This window comes from Podarcis cretensis (genome assembly GCF_951804945.1).
Source record: "Podarcis cretensis genome assembly, chromosome: 10".
Taxonomy (NCBI): domain Eukaryota; kingdom Metazoa; phylum Chordata; class Lepidosauria; order Squamata; family Lacertidae; genus Podarcis; species Podarcis cretensis.
In genome coordinates, this window is record NC_137179.1 from 74,097,741 (window position 1) to 74,121,268 (window position 23,528).

Here is a 23,528-nt window from a genome sequence, read left to right on the forward strand (position 1 = left end):
AGCCATTCTGGGCAGCTATATAGAATTGTGCATGAGTAAAATGACCAATTTGAAAGCTGCTACTGGCAACCAGGCCTATGGATTTCTTCACTCCAGGCTATGGTAATGGAAAACATAGCCTCACTGAACAGGACAGCCAGCATGCATCAATAGAAGCACAAATATAAACGTGTTACTGGAGGGCAAGATTAATCTGAAATTTTCATTTCACATAATTACAGAATGAATGAAGGAGAGGCCACATGATGGAAAATTTTAGAAGGTCCCTGGGCAGGCTGTAGAGATTTAATCAGAGTTAATACATCCCAAAGGAGCAGGTTTATTCAGTTTTCATCATTTAAAGTGTAACTCCTTGCCAGCTGTAGCATATTACAATGTTATACTGAGAGACACAGATTTATAGGAATGCCTGTGATAAAAACTGTACAGCTGCTGCACTGCAGAGTTACTAATAATGTTCAAATGTGCCGCAACAGGTGTCTTGCTTCTATCTACGTACAATTTAAACATAAACATTAACAAGATTTTGATTTTTAGGAGTTTTGGAGAGAGCAGAAAAAACTTTTATAGAGCACCTGTTTTTATAGCTAGAGCACATGTAAACATTCTGAGGAAAGTTCTGTGGATATGTGGCATCTGAAAATGACATGGTTTGATGTGATCTAAGTTTAAAGGAAAAAATGTATATGTGGTCTGCTTCCAAATGCATAACTACCATTTTAGGGTTCTTGGCAAGTTGTGACAACATGTTGTCTCTGTCCTTCTCAAAGCAGAGCTGAAGAACAGCCTGACAGTCACATCCCTTTGTGGGCCACCTTTTGAGGGCTGACTGCCAGTAGAGTGCGCAAAGGTCAAAAGTCCCTGGAGCAGTCAAAAGTCAGAGGTTTCTATGCACACCCACCCACCTCGGCACCCTCCTTCCAAGAAAGAAGGAGGCATTACCACAGTTCAAGGATAGATTGCAGTCAGACAAAACGTTTCATGGAGTGGACCAGTGAAGAAGTGTTCCCTGTTTTCTTCAAAGAGCCAAACAGAGAGGCCTAGGAATTTGCATTTAGTGCCCAGGCCCGATGGCCCCCACCCAGAGGTCAGGAGCGGATCTGCTATGAAATTCATGAAGCTTTCAAAAATGGACTTATAGGACCCAATTTGAGTTGCATGACTCAAACGGATTAATTTTTTCTTGCATATATTGCAACAATCCCAAAGTCTGAGAGTCAGTAGCAGAGATGTTGTAAAGGTGTGGTGATCTGTCATGGAACAACCCCATTGAATAAGGTAGCAGTGGTTACCTAGACCTAGATGGTTGCAAAGAGGGGCCCCATGATAGTTCAGGCTTCAGGGCTGCCAAAATGTAGGTACGCCACTGCCAGAGGTTGAAACCTCGAGCTAGGATTTTTTTTTTTTTAAAAAAATCCTCTTACACAGATAGTGGCATCTGTGAACACAGTCAAAGAAGAGCTCTCCCTTAATTTGAGGTGAGATGTTGATCTATGTGCAAATGCTACCACAGCTTCTCTCCCACTACAGCTTCAGATTTGAAGACCATGAACATAATCACCATCATGTATCAAATGTATGATGCTAATAAGCAATTGGAATCTTTTTGTTTCAGACAATTCCTAACATGCACTTGCAGGGGCTTGGACTAGATGATCCTCGTGGTCCCTTTCAACTCTACAATTCCTTAATTCTATGATAACTCACCTCATCTTGAGACTTGACCAGCGTTCTAAATGTCCTATCTCCGCTTGTTCCATCTATCATTTTTTTCCGAATCTAAAATCAGGAAAATTACAAAAATAAAGAAGCAAGTCCAATGTATTTCACTAATTTTGAACAGGGTCCATGATTATTTCCTGCACCATGTAAGAAATCATAAACTTTAAACAAGATTTGCCTAAATGCCATGCTTGAGGCTACATTAAACAGCATAGCTTATTCATTTCAATGAAATCACATGCCCTCCAATGTTTTGGGAAGGCAAAGGGGGACACACACCCCACACCATCCCGCCTGCCCACCCTCTGGTCTCCTTCACCTCCCCCCCCCCCATTCACCCAATCTCTGCTTGCCCTCATCCACCCACTGCTCCACACGGAATCGGGGTGCCCTGAGACGAAGACAGAGCCTGGAGTGGCTTCAAAGAAAGTGGGGTACTTGTCAAGGATGGAATCACTGGCCGCCCCATTAATTGCCATGCTGGCCGCAGCCCAACAATGCATGGATCAAATCCCCAACATCTATTTTAGCAAGATTCTTGGAAGCAGAGCTTATAAAAATTTATTCCCAAAACCCATTGTAGTTCAGAGCAGCCAGAAGTGGGCTGAGTAAAATTACCCCTAGGTGTAAAATATTCAGAGCTTGCTTAATAGAATCCCAGGATCTGATTTCTGACTCTGCACTGCAAGCAGCGTTCTCTGCACCATAAGGATCTTTGAGAAGGGGCTTTTTGGATGTGGTACTCAGGGTCATGTGATGCCCTCCCCTAGCAGGCCTGCCTCTCACTGATATTGCTTGAAAAATAGGCATCAGATAAAAAGCTCCTTATGTGTGCAGAGCTGCTTAAGATTACGTGTGTGCTCATTTAGCTGCTGGTTTGCTTTTATGAGAACTCCCTTTTCTTACATATTTTATTGATTGTTGTTGCTGTTTTAAAACTAGTTGTAAGCCACTTTAAACACCGTGTGTGGGGTAGAGCTTTATTTGTCCCAGAAAACAGCTTACCTAACAATGAAGACACTGGACTCAGCTACATTAGTCTAAAACAATGGTTTGAATTTGTTATAAACGTGCAACACCAGATGGCACCAGAGAGCAAAATAATTCTATACAATTTTTACATAATGATTTAATTTCTGACTTATTTATAGCGTTTTTTCCTATGTGTAGATACACCCAGTGATTCATCAATATCATTTACCTCAACTTTAATATCGTTTTCCAGCTCTGCATCCAGAAAATCCAGCGTCACTGGCTCCTGAGATTTAGGATTCTGAAGAAGAAGTGTCAAACCAGCATATAATAAACATATTTCTTGCCATGTTGCATTCAGGATTAAATTGGTTGAATTGCTTCAAATTCTATCTTGAAACTCATGGGATTCATAAAGGTGGAATTACTTACCTCTCCAGTTTTTAATCAGTACAGCTATAAAATATGTAGTCTTTCCATTTAAACATATATATATATATATATATATATATATATATATCTCATTGATAATTGGACAAGAGATAATTAGTTTACCCCAAAATGTTGAGCTTGGTAATGTACTGAGGCTTTTTCCTCGATCTAAATTATTTCACAAAATATATGTGTAGAAACTGCAACTGAGAAGGCAGACACGGCATCAACAGAAAGACACAAAGAAGGAAGGCAGGAAGAAAAGTCAATGACTTTTTATAGCTAGAGAAGAGTTAGGTACAACAGACTTGTTTTTCAAAGGAGTTAAAAGCACTTGTTTTTGAAATTAATGGCAGAGGTTGATGGGCAAAGATAGGAATCAAAGGAGAAATGATTAAATTCAGATAAAGGAAAAATAAGGGAAGGAGGGAAGTCCTTATTGTTGAAATAATTGTTGACAGATAATTTTGAAAATACCTTCAGAAAGTTTAGTCCTCCTTGCTGGTGCAACCAGGTCCTCGCTACCACAAAGTAGTATAATACCACTCCTGATAGCAAGGACAGAGAACCTGTGACCTTCCCCAGGCTGTGGGACTCCAACTTCCATCAGTGCTAGCCAGCAAGGGCAATCCTTGGGGAAGGGGAGAGCTGCAGCTCATGACCATCTGAAGGGCCACAGGTTCTTCAAGGCAGACTTGGGAAATTCATTCACAGCCTACCTTCTATGAGGATGGATTGCCATGGTTGTAGATAGAGGTACATTCCTACCTAACTTGCCTTAAAGTCTTACAGTGCTCAGACCTCCTAGGCCTAGGCAATTCTCTCTTTACCACTCCTGCAAAAAGGCAGACAGGACCCATGTCAACTCACTCTTTCAGCACTGACATTTCAGGGGAAACATTATGTACATTCCTTTGACAAAAAGCACAATATAGAGAGCCACGGAGTAGTCACCCGGGGAAGGGAACATTGGTAATGGTTGCCACATGGGAGAGATTTAAAGCAGCCACCATCTAACGGAAGAAATTATGCCCTGGTCTTTGTTGAGGTGAATATGTACGTATTTTCCTAAATGCCAGAAGATAAACTCTATGTTCCCATACTTGTCCGTTCTCATAGTTCACTGATTCCAGGAGAAATTCAAAGATATGATGAGAGCAGTCGTGTCCATGACATCTGAAGAGGGAAAGTCTACGTACATATAGACTTTCAAGTGTAGGATTCGAGATCATATACAAGCATTTGTGGATAGATTTTCCCTCTTCAGGTGTCCACACTCAAGGCAGAGATATTAGGAGTGAGATGTGTGATGCTGGTGTCAGACTGGTGCGCCCCCAATTTCGGCTCACACACTGAGTCGCACACTGATTACAATGTACTAGCAAAATGTCAGAAAGGAGTTTGAGTCGCCAATAGTTCCAGTGATTTTAGCAGAACCAGGTGCAAGGAAGGATGCAACAGTCCAGAATCTGTCAACAGTTCTACTAGTCAATCACCGAGAAACTGCTTCGAGATAGAAATAAGAAAGTTGGCTCATTATGTTCATCTGGATCATATTAACAAGGTACTAAATAGACAGTGTGTTCTGTTTTGCTGTTCTTTTTAGAAACTTGCTTCAATAAGAGAAACAGCAGAGGAAATCTTGCCTTGGATATGAAAATATTCAAACACCAATTGAAATAAATGCAGATCATTGCTGGTACAATTATATGCATTTTACAACTGCTAAGCTCTTATTCATCTAGACAAATAAATCAACTTTAGTGAAATAAATCATTGAGAGAAAATAATGATAAAATTAAAAATGAATAACAAACACAGTTAAAAGAAGACAAGAACTTAACCTTCACAAAGTCTAGTTCTCAAATGTAAAGCAAATCAAATTTAAATAATAAATTTCTTACATGCAATGGAATGACATTAGAAGGATCAAACCCAGGCAGCATGCATGAAGGCATTGCCGTGGCAAAAGCAGCATTGCAGTCCATATCCCGTTCCAGTAAACAAAGCAAGAACACAAAAGAAAACAATGTGATAAATAATCCATAATACAAGAATCAACCATTTTAAAAAAACACACTCAAAAATGATAGCATGGTTTAGTCACAGTTACGGAATCTAAAAGTTAAGGCTATCTGTGAATAATACAAATATGAAATGAATGTCTACAGATAAAGCAAATGGATCCCTAATAAAATGCTTAGATCACACTCCACTGGGAAGCTCTCCTTTGCAAGCCTCATGCATTTCATAGAATCCTAGAATCATAGAGTTGGAAGAGACCACAAGGGCCAGCGAGTCCAACCCCCTGCCAAGCAGGAAACACCATCAGAGCACTCCTGACATATGGTTGTCAAGCCTCTGCTTAAAGACCTCCAAAGAAGGAGACTCCACCACACTCCTTGGCAGCAAATTCCACTGTCAAACAGCTCTTACTGTCAGGAAGTTCTTCCTAATGTTTAGGTGGAATCTTCTTTCTTGTAGTTTGGAGCCATTGCTCCGTGTCCGCTTCTCTGGAGCAGCAGAAAACAACCTTTCTCCCTCCTCTATGTGACATCCTTTTATATATTTGAACATGGCTATCATATCACCCCTTAACTTTCTCTTCTCCAGGCTAAACATGCCCAGCTCCCTTAGCCGTTCCTCATAAGGCATCATTTCTTTTTAGATACTTAATATCGTTTTAAGTCTGAAATAACTAAATAAACCTGAATCAGGGACCTTTATAACCTTCAGTTTTAGGGCAAGGGCATATTATTGGATTTAAGCACTATAGAAATGAATCATAATAATTAATCAGAGGGGATAATGGATGAAACAACAATGACTTCCCTTTGAAGAGTACCATGTTCAAGTTCCATTTGTTTCAATGTGGCTTGCAAAGGAGAACCTTCTAATGGATTGTGTCCTTGGGCTCTACATACAGTAAATGATGCCTCCTGTCCTACGGCCTCTTGATTATATCCACCATTTGTCAATAGTTTTGAGGAACAATTAGTCTGCGTCTTCCATTATTGTGTCTTCCATTATTGACTTACATCAATACATCCTTGATTTGATTTAAGTTTTATAGATGTTGTGAGTTTTAATGGTTATCAGAATAAGGGGATGGGGAAATCAGAAATCGGAAAAAATAAATGTGCTTATGTGCTTGAACAGGATCTAGGTATTATTTACAAAGAAGTAAACACTTATGAATTTACAGGCATTTATTCTGAGGTAACACTGAACAGAATTGCAGCCTCTCAACTCTTAGCCATCCGTCTTAACTGCCCCCTTAAAAAAGTGCTGGGTTTTTTTTAAGCCAAACTTTAGACTCCGATAACTGTTCCTTTCCCATTTTGCTAGGATGCATTTAGATAGCAATCCTATATGGTTTGCATTTCTACACATCTTATCAGCTGCAGTCATAAAACATGACTGAGGAAGTAAAGTGAAAAAGCCATGCAAGAAAAAGCCACTAAAAAAAGAAAAAAGAAGAATGCATATTGACTTTCAGCATGGTTATTACAAGATAAGGGGTGTTATTTTAGTTAATAAGGTAAATACTGTATGAACGACAGAAGGAGATATAAAATGATGCAGCAACATAAAAATGAAATCACTAAAGTGTGTTGATTCTGGGGGAGTGGCAGTGATAATCTGAACACACTGTGAATTCAAAATACTGATGTTTTTGTGTGTGTGCAACTAACAGTTTTGCTGTGCTCTGTACAGCATTCACAGACGCACAGCTGCAAATGAAACAAGAAGCACCACGTTTTGACCTGCATGTGGGAAACCACAAATCCTTAATATGGCTCAAAAGCCTATCAAATATAATGTAAGGGCTTCAGGTTTACAGTAAAATAAATCCAGAATAAGCAGCCTCCCTCTCCAGATTCTAAACTTCTTGGTGGGGGGGGGGATTGAAAATTGTGGCAAAAGCATATATTCAATTCTGTTAACAGCAACACGTAATTACTTAAAGCAACATCTTCCACAAGCATCCACACTATGTTTGCAAGCTTCATGCTTTAGAAGCTGTTTGATCAAGTAAACAGCCTAGTTAGGTTTTCCCAGGAAGCTAAATAGAAGCTCTCTAATCTCAGCTTCAGCTCTATGCATCTTTAAACACTCTAAGAATCACCTCTATCCATAGTTACCTGGACATAGGGTCTCCTTTTTCTAATTTTGGGTATGCCCGCACCAATGTGCTAAAGTAACAAAACAGCATTGATTCATATTTTCACAACATTATGACAGTCATTTGTGGTTTATTATTGTAATCTCGAGGTGTACTACACTTTCACAGACTCTTGACAGAGCAGAAGCCTTCTAACGCACAACCTTGGTTAACTAAATCCCATAGAGTGTACACAACTGCAGAATAGATTGTTTCAGAATTGCATGGTCGTTGTCAGCAATGGTGGGCAAACCTAAAAAGATGGACCAGCTTAAGTGAGAGCTCTGCCTGCGCATCTGAACAGACAGCATTCTTCAGCCCCAATCACGTGTTACTTGTGTTTATAGCATTATCATGTTTACTTGGATCAGGGCTGTGCTGTTAGCCCTGCCTACTACATTGCCAGCAGTTGTCTGAACAGAAGCCCCAAGGCACATGCTCCTACTCACATGGAGGGACTCCATGTGATCAGGACACCTGGTTGTGCTATAAGCCCATTCGTGTGCAGCCCCTACTCATAAGCAGGAGTTTATGCATGGGGGGGCGGGGTCTCTTTCAACGTTATTGAGTAAGGAGGCGCGTCCTGCTTCAAGTAAACACAGCAACATCTTGCATATGAATAATGCATAAATAGGGCTTCTGTCTGTTTCAAGTGTAACTAATTGAAAGCTTCTTGTCTTCTAATTGAAAGCTTATGTTCTACTCAATCCTACACACCTTTCTTACCTCCAAACAATGAACTATAGAGTACAAATCACACAGTCCTAGTTAAAAAAATTATTGGACAGCTGCTGACTTTGATTTATGGATGTACCATTTGTAAGCTAAGAGGAGGAAAGAATTGCTCAAATCCAGACAACAACTCGTGAATTCCCCACATCATCCAGGGAAAAATAAAATAATTGCATTAGAATACCTAGGATAAGCGTTACACACCCACCCACACCCCTATACGTATGTGGTAGAGAGAAAACAAAGAAAAATATTTAGAATATTTTTAAAGAACACCCCTGACCCAGTCCAGGTAGGAGCACTACAGGCACAGAATAAGGTTTCCATCCTTGTATCCCTTGCTCAATGGGGATAGTAATGAGCAAAAGTTTCACTGAAAGTAATGGATTACCTTTATAAAACAATTCTGTGTGTGCACCTATAAAAGAGCTCACTTTGGACACTGGTCTTATAAATGCCAACAATGTATACACAGAATCTCATTCACCATTTCAAACTGACAGACTTACATTGGCTCCCAGTACATTTCCGAGCATAATTCCAAGTGTTGGTGCTGACCTTTAAAGCCCTAAACGCCCTCAGTCAAGTATACCTGAAGTAGCATCTCCACCCCCATTGTTGGGGTGCCCAGACATTGAGGTCCAGCTCCAAGGGCCTTCTGGCGGTTCCCTCACTGTGAGAAGTGAGGTTACAGGGAACCAAGCAGAGGGCCTTCTTGGTAGTGGTGCCCACCCTGTGGAATGCCCTCCCATCAGATGTCAAGGAAATAAACAACTATCCGACTTTTAGAAGACATCTCAAGGCAGCCCTGTTTAGGGAAGTTTTTAATGTTTGAAGTTTTATTCTGTTTTTAATGTTCTGTTGAAAGCCGCCCAGAGTGGCTGGGGAAACCCAGCCAGATGGGCGGGGTAGAAATAATAAATCATTATTAATTATTATTATTATTATTATCGCAGAATAACTTTTGGGGGAGACAGTTCTCCACTCACAATTCACAATGCTGCTATGTAATGAGTTGGATCAATTTGTACACAAAAATAGGTCATCATGGATATTGGAGCCATCACTTTATCCACAAACAAGTTAAGTATATGGAGCAGCCTCATGGGAGGGGTGTTTCTCGGACAGGATTCCTCAACCTCGGCCCTCCAGATGTTTTGAGACTACAATTCCCATCATCCCTGACCACTGGTCCTGCTAGCTAGGGATCAGGGGAGTTGTAGGCCAAAAACATCTGGAGGGCCGAGGTTGAGGAAGCCTGTTCTAGGACTAAGGTGGAACTGTGAAGCTCCCATGTTATTTTTGCTGTTGGATGCTGCATATTGTTTAAGTAATCTTTACAGTATTTTTGTATATTATTATATTTTTGTCTTGCTATGTTATTATGAAATTGTTTTTGTAGCATTTGTTTGAAATGCATCCTGTTTGTTGTAAGCCGCTTTGAGCACGTGTGTGTGTGTGTGTAAAATCAGCATATAAATAAAATGAACGAACGAATTTTGTGCCATTTCATGTACATAAGCTACACTGATTTCAATAGAGCATGTTTTTAATGTTGGGGTTTTATTCTCATGATATCTTCAAAAATCTGCGGAGTCTTTTTTCAGTACACCCATCAGAGATGTAACCAGGCACAAAGGAAATTGCTGTTTGTTGAGTTGGGAAGGATTACTATATAAGAGACTATGAATCACAAGATTGTCATTTTGCAACAATTTCCAATAAGAGGTTTTCAGAATGGTAAGAATTCAGAAGGTACTCATAAGAATGCCCTCCCTTTTCTAATAGAGTTTTACTTTTGGTTGCATCTATGATAAGATTTCTAGAAGAGAATACAAAGATGCTGCAAGTTAGTATGTTAGAGGACTTGAGTTACTGACTAAAATTAAAAAGGTAGGCTAAAGAGAACAACCAGCATATGATTGGAAACTTTATTTATAGTGTACCTTTGCTTTAGAAAGAAGTTCTTACATCAGTCTGAACACCATGCACCCCATTAAAGACAAACACCAAGAGCCACATTTAATATTGAGTTTAAATGTTCTGTGAAAAATAATAAAAGAGAGAGATAATATAACTTGGGCACCAAAACAAACATTCTGAAAGAACGTTCTGAAACAGCCACAGCTTGTTTTCAGAATAACCTTGATTTTTAGAAAATTCGGCTGCAATAAATGCTCAGAAACTGTAATCTGACTGGAGCAGAGTGAGGCTTTCCAAGGAAATTGGTAACTTCCATCACATCACCTAATACTAGTATGGGGTTCTCCCTGACCCATCACATATCTGGGATTTTCAAGAGTTATGTTAATAAATAACTAGATTTTTCAAAACTAGCTTCCCACTTGTCTGACATAGACACTAAAGTGGTAAGATGTACCTCCCCAATGTGGGCTGTTCTCCATGCAGAAGCATGCTCCAGTAGGCCCAAGAGCACTTTCCTGTGTTAGCACAGCTCTATGGTGGTCCCCTTTCCTATGAAAGGGATAATCAACATAGTACTCTCCAGATGCTGTTGAACTACAACTCCCATAATTCTTGATCACTGGCCATTCTGGCAGAAGTTGATGGGAGTTTGTGTCCAATAAAGATTGAACCAAAGATTCCCCATCCATCAGTCACTGAAGACTTTGGTTCAGCCCATAACCCTTCATTCTCTCACAGAGACAGAAAGAGATTAGGGTAGAAGGGACTGTGGATATTTCAGGAAAGTGGTAGTACATAAGGAAGGAAGAAAACCCACAGGGAAACAAATAGGGGAAACAAACTTATAAAAGGAATGAAGCCTGGTCCAGCAGGCTTCTTCTTACGTTCCCATGTGGACAATCTAGGCTGAAGGTAACCAGGGATCCCTTAACTCATGTTCACACTTTCCCAGAGCATTTCCTGAAGAAGAGTTGTTTGGACAAGTGTGCACTTTCTTTTGTATCTGTGGGCTTGATTCATACAAGTACCTCAGCTCATAGATCTTGTTTGTGTGGTAGATAAGCAACCTTCCCCCCCCCCTCCGGCATAGGAAAGAGTGTGTGAATCAGCATGTTCATGCCTAGACCCCATACACACCTGAAGTGCTTATAAGAGATCTTACTTTGTGGTAAGAGAGGAGCATATGCCCCTCCACCCATGTGAAGAAAGTATATCAAGGAAAGTATATCAAATTGAGATGCATTGCCTTACTAGGAAAACTGTATTCTTGTGTACCTGAAAACCTTCACTGAAACATGCTGTATATGTTACTATTTTGGTAGATTTCCATTATTCCCTCCCCCCAGTTCCATTTGGAGGCCTTATCTCTTTTGGCTTTTTAGCCTGCCTCAGTGGGCCTGATGCCATAGCAACACATTTGTTGAATCACTTTCAACCCATACAGACCTCTCTGCTATGGCATTAGATTGGGGGGAAACATGGTGGTCCTCCACTTAATCTTCAGCTTAATACTCAAATGGATTGCTGTGACTATTTAGTAATATTAATATTATTTATTCAATTTATATCCTGCCCTTCCTCCCGAAGGAGTCCAGTACTGACCATCACCTTATATATATATAATTATTTAGCTTTGTTGCCATTTCCTGTCCATTTTTTCTATCCTTACGGAGAAACCTCTACATACTGCAGAAGGTTTTGGAGCAAACATATCCCAGTGTATAAAGATAAAGTCACAGAAAAGTACTGCCATGCTCATGGTGGCGTCTCATGGTCTCCCTGTGACTATAAATTACAGAGGAAGGCTGAATTGGTGGACAAAGTATCTTCTGAGGAAGAATTTATGGCATTACTAATTTTCTGTTGAAAGGAATTCACATGTACTAAGCTGTTCCACAGAGAGAGGTTCTCTGTCCACATCCAAGAGGAGAAAATAATGTATTAGCTAATGGATCACGTTGCTTAATGCATATAAAAATGTGTGTACTTGGCTGGCTTTAAAAGAGGATATGGCATGCTTCTGAATGCTGGTTGCTGGGAATCACAAGGTGGGAGGACACAGTTGCCCTCAGGTTCTGCTAAGCAGCTTCCCACAGACGTTTGGTTGGCCACTCTGAAAACTCAATGCTGAATTAGATGGCCTGATGAAACAGGCCTCTTACTATGGTCTTGTGGGCATGAACCAGATCTGACTTCTGTCTTCATATATAAAAGATGTTTGTGGTCTAATTTATTTCTCCCATCCTCTTTGGACAAACTGAAGTTAAGAAGGTTTACATACCTTTGGCTGAAGATTTGGATGAAGCAACACATAACCATTGGGGTCAATTGCGAAATAGTATCCATTTGGACAAAGCTGGGGAGAAAGAAGCATGACTATAATGTGCTGCCCACTGTTGTGGCATCAAAAGAGCCTGAATAACCTTTCTTCAATAAAACTGACAATATGGAAACTGTGTTAACCCAAACACAAACAAAACTACCTTTTTTATTCAAGTCATAATAAAAAACCCTGTTTGTATACATAACGTGCAATGAAATAATGCTTGCAGTGCAGGCTATATTGGGGCAGACTAGACAATTCATGGAAGGCCCTGCATATTAGCTTTCTGGGAAAGCAATAATCACTCTAAAACACCACCAGAGAAGAGGAGAAAAAAGGGGAAATGACAGGGTGAAAGCAGGGCAAACAATCTTTTGACTTCCAGCCAGAAGGATATTAGATAGACTGGAAGAGAGGCTTGAACAGTACTCAAGCTTGAACAAAAGTTAAAAAATAGTCGATGTGGGAAAAGCCACTTACTGTAAACCGTGGAGTCAGTTTTTTTATTTCTTCTAGCGACACATCAACTCCCATTACTCCAAGTATCAACTGGTTCTGGGAAAAGATTTTTTTAAATGTTAGTTCTCAGATGGCTGAACAGTCAGGAAAGCTGCCCTTCTCTTTTTCTACGTTCCTTTCAGCAGTTTTGTTCTTTTTTCATTGTGAACCTCTAGTGTTGCTAATTAACAAAGAATTTAACAGCAATGTAGCAGCTGTATGATTACAGAAGCTCAAACACAACCATGCAGCCGCTCAGGTATCAACATTTGTGGAATGCCTGCACATGAACTATAGAGCTGAAAATTTAGTACAGGTGTAGGCCAAGAAATCCTAACTTCCATGAGAATCTGGAAATGGGATATTTGTACACCTCCTCATCAAAACAGTGGCCCCAGTGTACCCCTGAATCAAGGGTTGTAGAAACAATGTAGGAACCTGACTTACAGCATGTCTTTTTTTTTTTTTTTTTTATAATAATTTTTATTAATTTTCCACACATAAAATGAAGAACAATGTAACACAGTATTACTTCATAATCATCAGTTCATAACCTTTTTTCTTTGACTTCCCCATACCTCCCTATCCCTGCATCCTTGTTTAAAATTCTTTAGCAACCCTTAAGTCCATTGTCTTAGTTCTTTTTCATAAATATTTCTTAAATTTTTTTTGTTTACTGCTGCAATTCTTTACTTCTTACCCCCTGACATCTTAACATTCCTCAATTTTACAATTATTTTTAAGATATATCTTGAAGTTCTTCCAGTCCTCTTCCACTGTCTCTTTCCCCTGGTCCCGGATTCTGCCCGTCATCTCAGCCAGTCCCATAAAGTCAATCACCTTTGTTTGCCATTCTTCCAGAGTAGGTAGTTCTTGCATCTTCCAATACTTTGCCAGTAGAATTCTTGCTGCTGTAGTGGCATACATAAAGAATGTCCTATCCTTCCTTAACACCACTTGGCCCACCATACCCAAGAGGAAAGCCTCAGGTTTCTTAGGAAAAGTCCACTTAAGAACCTTCTTAATTTCATTATAGATCATTTCCCAGAAAGCTTTAACCTTTGGGCAGGTCCACCAAAGGTGGTAGAAAGTGCCTTCAGTCTCATTACATTTCCAACACTTATTATTAGGCAAATGGTAAATTTTTGCAAGCTTGACTGGGGTCATGTACCACCGGTAGATCATTTTCATAATATTTTCTTTTAAAGCATTACATGCAGTAAATTTAATACCGGTGGTCCATAACTGTTCCCAGTCAGCAAACATAATATCATGACCTATGTCTTGTGCCCATTTAATCATAGCTGATTTCACCGTTTCATCCTGTGTATTCCATTTTAACAGCAAGTTATACATTCTTGATAAATTCTTAGTATTGGGTTCCAACAATTCTGTTTCTAATTTTGACTTCTCTTTCTGAAATCCTATTTTCCTGTCCTGTTTGAACGTTTCATTTATCTGATGGTAATGCAACCAATCTCGAACCTTAGGTTTTAGTTTCTCATAACTCTGAAGTTTCACCCTTTCACCATCGTATTCTATAATCTCATGATATTTTGGCCATTTAGAATCCATATTAAGCTTTTTTACTTCCCTAGCTTCCATCGGTGACACCCACCTAGGGGTTTTGCTTTCCAACAAATCTTTGTATCTAATCCAAACGTTATACAATGCTTTCCTTACAATATGGTTTTTAAAACTTTTATACACCTTTACCTTGTCGTACCATAAATATGCATGCCAACCAAAACTATTGTCATACCCTTCCAGATCCAAAATGTCAGTATTCTCAAGAAGTAGCCAGTGTTTCAACCAGCAGAAAGCTGCTGATTCATAGTAGAGTCTTAAGTCCGGCAGGGCAAACCCCCCTCTATCCTTTGCATCAGTTAAAATCTTAAATTTAATTCTGGGCTTTTTGCCCTGCCAGACAAATTTTGATATATCTTTCTGCCACTTCTTGAAACAATCCATCTTATCCACAATCTGCAGCGTCTGGAATAAAAACAGCATTCTAGGCAATACATTCATCTTAATGGTAGCAATTCGGCCTAACAAGGAAAGTTTCAACCTTGACCATATTTCCAAATCCTTTTTAACTTCTGACCAACATTTTTCATAATTATCCTTAAATAGATTCACATTCTTGGATGTTAAATTTACCCCCAGGTATTTTACCCTTTTTGTAATTTCCAAACCTGTTTCATTCTGGAAACTCTCTCTTTCTTCCATTGTTAAATTTTTTTCCAACACTTTCGTTTTTTGTCTATTCAATTTAAAACCTGCTACTCGACCAAATGTTTCAATTAATTCTAATACTCTTTTAGTACTAGTGTCTGGCTGTTGCAAAGTCAATACTAGGTCATCTGCAAATGCTCTTAATTTATAATGTCTAACTCCGACCTGAACTCCTTTAACCAACTGGTCCTTTCTGATCATGTTTAACAAAACCTCCAGGACCGATATAAAAAGCAAAGGGGATATTGGGCAGCCCTGTCGTGTACCTTTTTCTATAGGTATTTCTTCTGTTACCACGTTATTTACAATTAATTTGGCCTTTTGTTGAGAATATATTGCACCTATACCGTTTTCAAAACCTTGTCCTACCCCCATCCCTTGGAGATTCTTTTTCATAAAAGTCCAACAAATGTTGTCAAAGGCTTTCTCCGCGTCCACAAAAATCAAAACTGCTTTCCTATTAATGTCAACGTCCAGCAGCTCCAAAATGTCTATAATGTTCCTCACATTGTCTGACATATGTCTACCTGGGAGAAAGCCTGTTTGGTCCTTATGAATCTCATCTGCCAACACTCTTTTCAATCTTTTTGCCAAAATGTCTGCAAAAATTTTGTAATCCACATTAAGTAAAGATATAGGGCGGTAGTTTTTAACTTGGTTCTTCTCAGTCTCTGTTTTCGGTATAAGTGAGATGAAAGCCTCTTTCCACGATTCAGGTGCCTTTTTCCCCTTTAAAATTTCATTGCAAACTTCCTTCAATGGTTGTATCAGCCATTCTTTCAGCAATTTGTAGTATTTGGCCGTCAGGCCATCTGGTCCTGGTGATTTTCCCAATTTCATATTTTGAATGGCACCCTCTATTTCTTGTTCTGTTATTTCCTCATTTAAGATCCTTTTACTTTGTTCTGAGATTTTTGGTAAGCCGTATTTTCTAATGAATTCTTCTATTTCTTGCTCGTTGGTTGGCCCTTGTGCATACAATTTCTTAAAAAAGCTTTGAAAACAATTGTTGATCTCGTTGGGTTTGTGGATAATCTTTCCATCCATTTCTAAACTTGTTACCGTGTTCATTTTCTGCCTTTTTTTCAATTGCCATGACAGAAGTTTCCCACATTTATCCGCTGACTCAAAAGTTTTTTGTCTCATTTGCTTTATCTTCCATTCTATTTGTTGGTTCATAAGTTCCATGTATTGCATCTGATGAAACTTTATTTCTCTCAAAATCTCATGAGACTTTGGTTTGGACCTCAACTTCTTCTCTCCTTCTTTTATTTTTTCTAAAATTTTTTCCTTCTTTTCATTTTGTTGCTTCCTCTTAATAGAATTTTGTTGAATTAGGAAACCTCGCATCACGGCTTTGCTTGCGTCCCAGATTATTCTTTTTTCCACATCTGTTTTCCTATTGATCTCAAAATAATCTTTTATTGTTTTAAGGGCCTTCTTATGGATCTCTTCATCCTTGAATAGGGTGTCATTCATTCTCCATCTAAAGGAACCAGTTGTTGTTAGTTTCATCTCCATCTTGACCGCATTGTGGTCGGAGCACGTTTTTGGGCAGATTTCTACTTTTTTTGTTCTTGACGCCAGACTACTAGAAATCCAAATTTGGTCTATTCTTGTCCATGTCATTTTTGCTTCAGAGAAGAAGGTTCCCTCTCTCTCTAGAGGATTCTTTATTCTCCAAATATCAATCAAGTCCATAGTTTCAGTCATTTCGAAAAAGATCTTTGGTAGTCTCCCTTCTTTTGAAATCACTTGTCTCTGTGCTTTATCCATGTTTGTTGAAACAACTCCGTTCATATCTCCCATCATTAGGATTTTATAGTCTAAAAAGTCAACTAATGTCTCATGCAACTTCCTAAAGAATTCGGCCTTCCCTTCATTTGGGGCATAAACTCCCACAATTAATATCTTTTCTCCTTGAATTTGTATTTCAATTGCCAGGTATCTTCCTTGTTCATCTTTAAATATTAATTTTGGAGCCAACTTTTCCTTTGCATAGATCACCACACCTCTTTTCTTTACTTTGTCTGATGAGATGAATTCTTGACCAAGTCTCTTATTTATTAATAATTTCCTGTGTATCCTGGCAATATGGGTTTCTTGCAAACATATTATGTCTAATTGTTCTTTCTTCAGAATGTGAAAAACCTGTCTTCTTTTCCGAGGAAGGTTCAAACCATTACAGTTCCAACTAAGGAGTTGCAGAGACATTTTGTATTTAGGTAGCTGTTCCTCCAACTGCTCCAAGCTTCTGCTCTTCCTCCGATGGTGGTAGTGAAAGTCCAAATGACAAATTTGCTATATCGGGTGGTTCCCTCTCCTCCACGGTTCCTTTCTGCAAATCCTCCAGGTACTTCTCTAGAAATAGTTCTTTGTCCTGAATTGTTTTTATTTTAATCTTCCTTCCATTGAAGTTAAAGGACAATCCTTGTGGAAATTCCCATCTGAATGGTATGGTGTTTTTCTTCAGCAGGTCTACTAGACTCTTGTAATATGTTCTCACCTCTAAAATGTATTTAGGAATGTCCTTAAAAATCTGTATCTGACAATTTTGGATCACCAATGCCTTTTGGTAGTGCAAATTCAATATTCTATCTCTTTCTTCTTTTGATCTCAATGTAATTAAGCAATCCCTTGGTTTTTTGTCCTGCCTTCTACCCAGTCGAAAGGCTGAAATTATCTCAAGTTCCTCATCTTCCTCCCATTCTTCCCGCCAAAAAGTTATGATATTCTCTGTGAGAAATTTCACAAGGTTGTCCCCTTCCACTTCAGGCACCAATCTAAATTTTAAATTCTTCTCTTTACGTTGAAGTTCCAGTAAGGAGAGGGCTGCATCATGCTCATTCACTTTTTTAACAATAGGCCCAAATTTTTCCCTTGTCTCTTCAGCTGTTATTTTTGCACTTTCTGCGATCTTTCGTGTTTCTGAATTTTCCTGAATTAATCTATTTATAGAATCTGTGTTCGATGCGACACTAGCCGTATTCACGTCCAACCTTGTTGTCAACTCTGTTAACTTTTTAGAGTTCTCTGTCGAAAGTTTTGTCAATGCTTCCAGGGATTGATTTATTTTAAGTAGAGCCTGAGTCATAGGATCCATAGAAGCTGGTGTTTTTTCCTGCACAGCTGCAGTTCCTGATATAGAGGCCCTTTTCTTGTGAGCTTGTTTTGCTTTCTGCCTTGTTACTATCTCATCTGTAGGGGCACTCATATCCTCAAGGTCGTTCTCACAGAGTTGATTCCCAAGTGGAAAATCCCACTGTTACTTTTTCAAGTGCAACAGTTTCAAATAGAGCCCTCTAGAGGGAGCATTCAATTGTATCCAAATGGCAAAGATGGAAAAACAACAAAGAAGCAAGGGAGTACAACAGTAGCCAAAAGTTTCCAATATCCAAATTGTAGAGTCTCTGTTTTTCTATGTGGCCAAAATGCGACAAAGTACATCTAAGGTCCGATAACTTTTTTGCAAACAAGTCCCCACTTCTCAGAGTTTAGCAGACCACGTCCCAGGTGTCTTGTTTGGGCAGCCCGACCCCAGGGGATTTGGCAATGGAAGTTCTTAATTTTTCATTAATTTTCCAGCAGATTAACAACGTTCCAATCCCTTCCCCCCTTCTCCTGCCAGTCTGGGGGGAGGTTTTAAGTCCGATGTCAGTTTGACAGCTTAAAAAAATTAGAAAGGTTCCCTTTAAGTGCAGCTTGATTTTCGTTGCTTTATTCCTTCTGCAGTTCCGGGGAGGCAGACTTCCTTAATTTTTGCCTTTCCCGTTTTCAGCCAATTTTATTTTTTAAAAGTCCCGTTACTTTTCCAATCTTACTCACGGGTGTTGTGGTCAAATTCCAATTGCAGGAAGGAATCGGCGCTCTCCGCTCATGGCGACGCGGCTTCACTCCGCTAGCTGGGTGACGACTCTCAGCACCGCGCTTACCCCGATGCCGCTCAGAAGCCTTTAAAAAGGCTCCCTCACAGTACCGGGGGGCGCAAAAGGTGCCCACCGAATCTCCTTTGTTCACAGGCTCCGCGCCTGTGATTTTAGGGGTCCCCCGCTTGCCGTAGCGGGTAAGACCCGAACTAACGGAGCAGTCCTGCCTCGGAGCTCGAGGCTCGGACCGCCATTAAGCGCTGGCGCCGACCGGAAGTCCCCTGACTTACAGCATGTCAGACACTTGCTTTGCTGATGCTCTGCACACATCCCCTCTGCGCTGGCATTGTTGCCATAGGAATCTCACAGGGGTACATTCTGGTGGCTTGGCTGGCCAGATGAACCCTGTCCTATAGACTTGATATCTATTAGAATTTTTTTATTGGCATCCAGTTTCCAAATTTTGGAAATTTTGATCAGCCTAATCAAGTGGAACAAACATACACTGTTGAAAACACACTTATAATTACCCTACAAGACAGGCTGTTCACTCTTGATTCCTGAAACTTTTTATTTATTGTACATTAGGATATCATTTCATCATTCCAGAGTTTTTGTAAAAATCTCTGATCTTCCTTTTGCCAAGAAGCAAGTTCTAGCAGCATTCTTTCCAATGCCATTTTTCATTTCCATTAACATTTTCTTTATGATACCGTCACACTGTTACAATGGCAAAAGCCACTATGGAATAAAAGAGCAGCTTGACCTGAATCCCCCCCCCCCCCAAGTTGGACATTTGGTAATAAAATGTGACATTGTTATTTTTGGTCTGGACACAACACAAAACATCGCAAGTATCAATTTCTAAAGGCGGCTTGTAAGTCAAAGTTTGTCACCATAACTTGCATGCTATTCCAAGTCCATCAAAGTACTTTTGTTTTAAAGGGAAATCAGGTGCACTGAAGTAGTTTAAAGTCAAGTTGTTCAGATGGTTTGGCTTGTTGGGATGACAATTTTACATGTTCCTGGGGTTCCATCTCCGCCTACCTGCTTCTCGTTTTGGTCTTTTGTCAAGTTGAAGACAGGCAGGGTTCCAGAAATGACCAAGCCAAGTTCCTAGAAAATGATCACAAGGAGATCTTGTCCATATTTTGTGTCGGAACACAGAAATATCTATTCAAGCACATATTCATTTAAATTTAATGAATAGCGAAAACACATTTGGATAAAAAGCACAACGATTTTAAAAATCAAAATTCATAAAGAAAATATATGCACCTGCGGTTTAAACCATGTATGTGGAAGCTTTTTCAAAAAGCATTGGTCCTATGCTTCTGAGTTCTAATCCCCTGCACAACACACCTTCTCATTGATAAATATAGATATGAAACCTTTAGCATTAAACAGCTACAAAACCAGCTGTGAGTGTCTCACAAGTATGTGCAGAGACTGCCATATTTTCTTCTACTGTCTAGGAATACCTTGCCCATGAACATGGAACATAGGAAAAGGATAGAAGCCATCAAAGCATCATTATTTGGGCCACCCGACATTAGCAGATATGCTAAAAAGCACAATGAAGTATACGCTGGATGGGAACATCTTCAATGTGATTCTAAGGCCAATCACAGTAGCCCAGTTTTATCTGCCACTATGCAATGCAGAAGAAAGGAGACTGTCATAGTTTAATGGCAAGGGGAGTATACTGGTGTTATACTATATTTGTTGCTGCACAAAACCCTCTAGGCATGGGTACAACTGAAGCAGATTGCTTAGGATTAGACCATAAGAAATGGGATCCCATTTTTGAATAACTGTTTTGTGTCATAGCATATTCATATAATTTATTTGCTTTTTATTGCTGAGGGGTGGGGGACATAATTTGGGGAATTTGTTTAAATATGAAGTGGAGCAATGGTTACACAATGGTATAGTTTTAGATTCACTGGCCCAGTTCAGAACTTTCCTCTTCTCCTTGCATGTTCTTGCTTTAGTGCTGACATTTAAGAACAGGATGTGCAGGAAGATATGAACTTTCTCCATGACATTTCCAGTAAGTACCTCATCAGCAACCAAGAAAGAGTGTCAATGAACTCCTGAGCATTGTAACTATAATGATACAAAAAACTGCTCCACTTTGACACAGAGAACTCATAATAGGCTGATTACATTTTTTAAAAATAAACCCCCCCTCCAAAGAGATACTGCATCTTATTTCCTACCAGAATGGAACTTTAGCTGGTCGCGTGGCCAAGAATAAGAGCAAGGTTTGCAGAATATAAACCACAGTAACAACTGAAACCTGTTGGCACTATTGGCACTATTTATTTTAAGTGGAAAAGCTTTTGATGGCAATGCTTAGCCTTTTGCCGTTTCCTGCATGCATCTTTTGCACATTTCCAGTGATAAACTAAAAAGCCAGAAAGCTGTTGGGGTTGGGATCTCTTGAGCAGGGTTAAAGAAAACAAAAATGGCCCCAGTTTGATTCAGGCATGTGATAAAAATGGGGCTAATTTCACTATTGCAATCAAGTGCTGAAGAATATGCACTCTGCAGGGATTCTTTACCAGCTCAAGACCACTTTATTCTGAATGTCTGGTACAAACAAGGGTGTGTGCACCTGCATATGCATGCAGTTGTGTCTGTATCCATCTGAAAACACAAACAATAAACACACACGAGGCCCATTCAGTCGTTCATTTGCTTCCATGTTGAACAACATGGGGGCAATGAGAAGGGGCATGTCTAGTCGCCAGACCCTTGATGTTTTGCACATCCCTCCTGACATCTGTGCATCAAGCAAGGTGGCCTTCATTATCAGGATTGCAGTTCATGTGTGTAACTACAGGCTCAAAGGCTCCCTTACTACAGATGCTTGTGCTTGAAGTGCACAAGAAGAGCCTGCTGGATCAGTCCAATGACCCATCTAGTCCAGCATCCTGCAATTACAGTAGCCAACCAGATGTCTGTGGGAAACCATCAAACAGGACCGGAGCAAAGAGTTCTCCCCCCTCCCACAGCTTCTATGTACACAATGAGTGACTTTCATGCAAGGAATCAGGGTTGGAGGGGGAGGGTAGTACAGGGGTGGGCAACCTGTGGTTCCAGGGCCAAATGCAACCCTTGGCTGAATTTGATGCAGTGGGGCACAAGGGGAAGAAAAAGGCCCACGTCCTTGCCCCCCACCAGCATGCAACCTCTGACAGATTGTCTATGGGACTGTGAATGACCCTGACAGCAAATGATTCCCTGCCCCCTATCTAGTATATCTCCAGTCCCAAGACTAAAACTAAAATATATGTCATTCCTTCAGGGAAAGAGTTGCACAAACTCCAACGCTAGGTGAACTTCATAGTTGAAATCTTCCTAAATCTAAATCAGCTTTTTAACACCTATGATTATTTGCCTACATTGTTCGTACCATTTTGCCACCCACTTCCTAGTAATGGAAGATATTCAGGGTTAAATACCCACAGATTCTTATTTTCTCAAGGCTAAGCTTCCTACTTCCTTCAGGTTCTGTTTTGAAAGATGTGCATTTCAGATCTTTTAGCCACCCGTTTGCTCTCCTCTGAAACATTTCCAAGTTGTCAACCTTCTTCCCAGAAGTGAACACAGCACTGCTTTTAACAGCAATTAATAGAGAAGCATGAAGTGGAAACAATGCTCCTGCTGATAACCGTTGTGACCTTTGGTGGCCCAGAATCGCAGACACAATTCCCTCGTCATTCTTGGAAATGCTGGTGCAATCTTGCCAATATCCAGCACTCCTTCCTTCCCTCATTGTGGTTCTGCATTTGACTCCTTTTCCAGTCTATAATGCTTTGCATTTTTCCTTGGTGAATTTAACTCTCTTGCAATCTGGTTTGCTCTCCACTGAAATGGTCCTGAATCCTAAGCCCATCCAGTCTTTCCCACTTGCATCAAACAAATTGAACAGGCCACTCCCCCCCCCACTGCAAGACCGACATGCAAATAAATAATTTTAATTATAAAGATTTCATATTCAAAGTATACTTTCTTTTGCTATGTCATGGCAGCGTGCATCATACCAGGGCATCCAAGTAAACATTAGTCCACTGGACTTGCTTGGCTTGCTTCCCAGCCAGAACCATTGGTCTCCCCAAAACATCCAAGTACTCCTGTCAAAACAAACACTGAGTCAGTTGACTGAGAAATGTTTTTTTCCCCTTTAAGTCCACGAGTAAAACTCAGGTGCAAAGCCTTCTAAAAAGTAACCTCTGTTGTGCCATAAACCTAGGGACAGTTGCCTGGGTGAGAAATGGGAAAATGGAGCTGAAAGATGCGCAGAGTATTGTCTGAGATGGGGCTTTCCCTCTGTGGGAGAACGAGATCAAAGTGATGTGTGGAAGACTGGGATGTGAGCCTGGTAAAGACTCATGGAAGTGACTACCAGTCGCTCCCAGTATGTTCCTGAACACAATTCAAAGTGTTGGACCTATGGAACACACAGGATGAAACGGTGAAATCAGCTATGATTAAACGGGCACAAGATGTTGGACATAATATTATGATGGCTGACTGGGAACAGTTATGGACCACAGGTATGAAGTTCACAGCATGTAATGCCTTAAGAGAGAATATAATGAAAATGATCTACAGGTGGTACATGACACCAGTCAAGCTTGCAAAAATT

At 40.0% G+C, this 23,528-nt stretch overlaps 1 protein-coding gene across 5 annotated transcripts in view; it reads right to left on the bottom strand.

The window, feature by feature from the left end:
- CACNA2D1 (calcium voltage-gated channel auxiliary subunit alpha2delta 1) overlaps positions 1–23,528 on the bottom strand; it is a 404,289-nt gene that overhangs the window by 48,202 nt on the left and 332,559 nt on the right. For 2 of the 5 annotated variants that reach the window (XM_079993559.1, XM_079993560.1), the window contains exons 15-21: positions 22,924–23,013; positions 19,919–19,987; positions 12,753–12,827; positions 12,231–12,305; positions 7,272–7,322; positions 2,924–2,995; positions 1,708–1,779 (exon numbers count right to left, since the gene is read on the bottom strand). In XM_079993559.1, the coding sequence (XP_079849685.1) occupies positions 1,708–1,779; positions 2,924–2,995; positions 7,272–7,322; positions 12,231–12,305; positions 12,753–12,827; positions 19,919–19,987; positions 22,924–23,013 (504 nt within the window). Of the gene's footprint in view, positions 1–1,707; positions 1,780–2,923; positions 2,996–7,271; positions 7,323–9,940; positions 10,067–12,230; positions 12,306–12,752; positions 12,828–19,918; positions 19,988–22,923; positions 23,014–23,528 lie in introns of those variants that run through there. The other 3 variants (XM_079993561.1, XM_079993562.1, XM_079993563.1) reach the window with 2 other exon arrangements.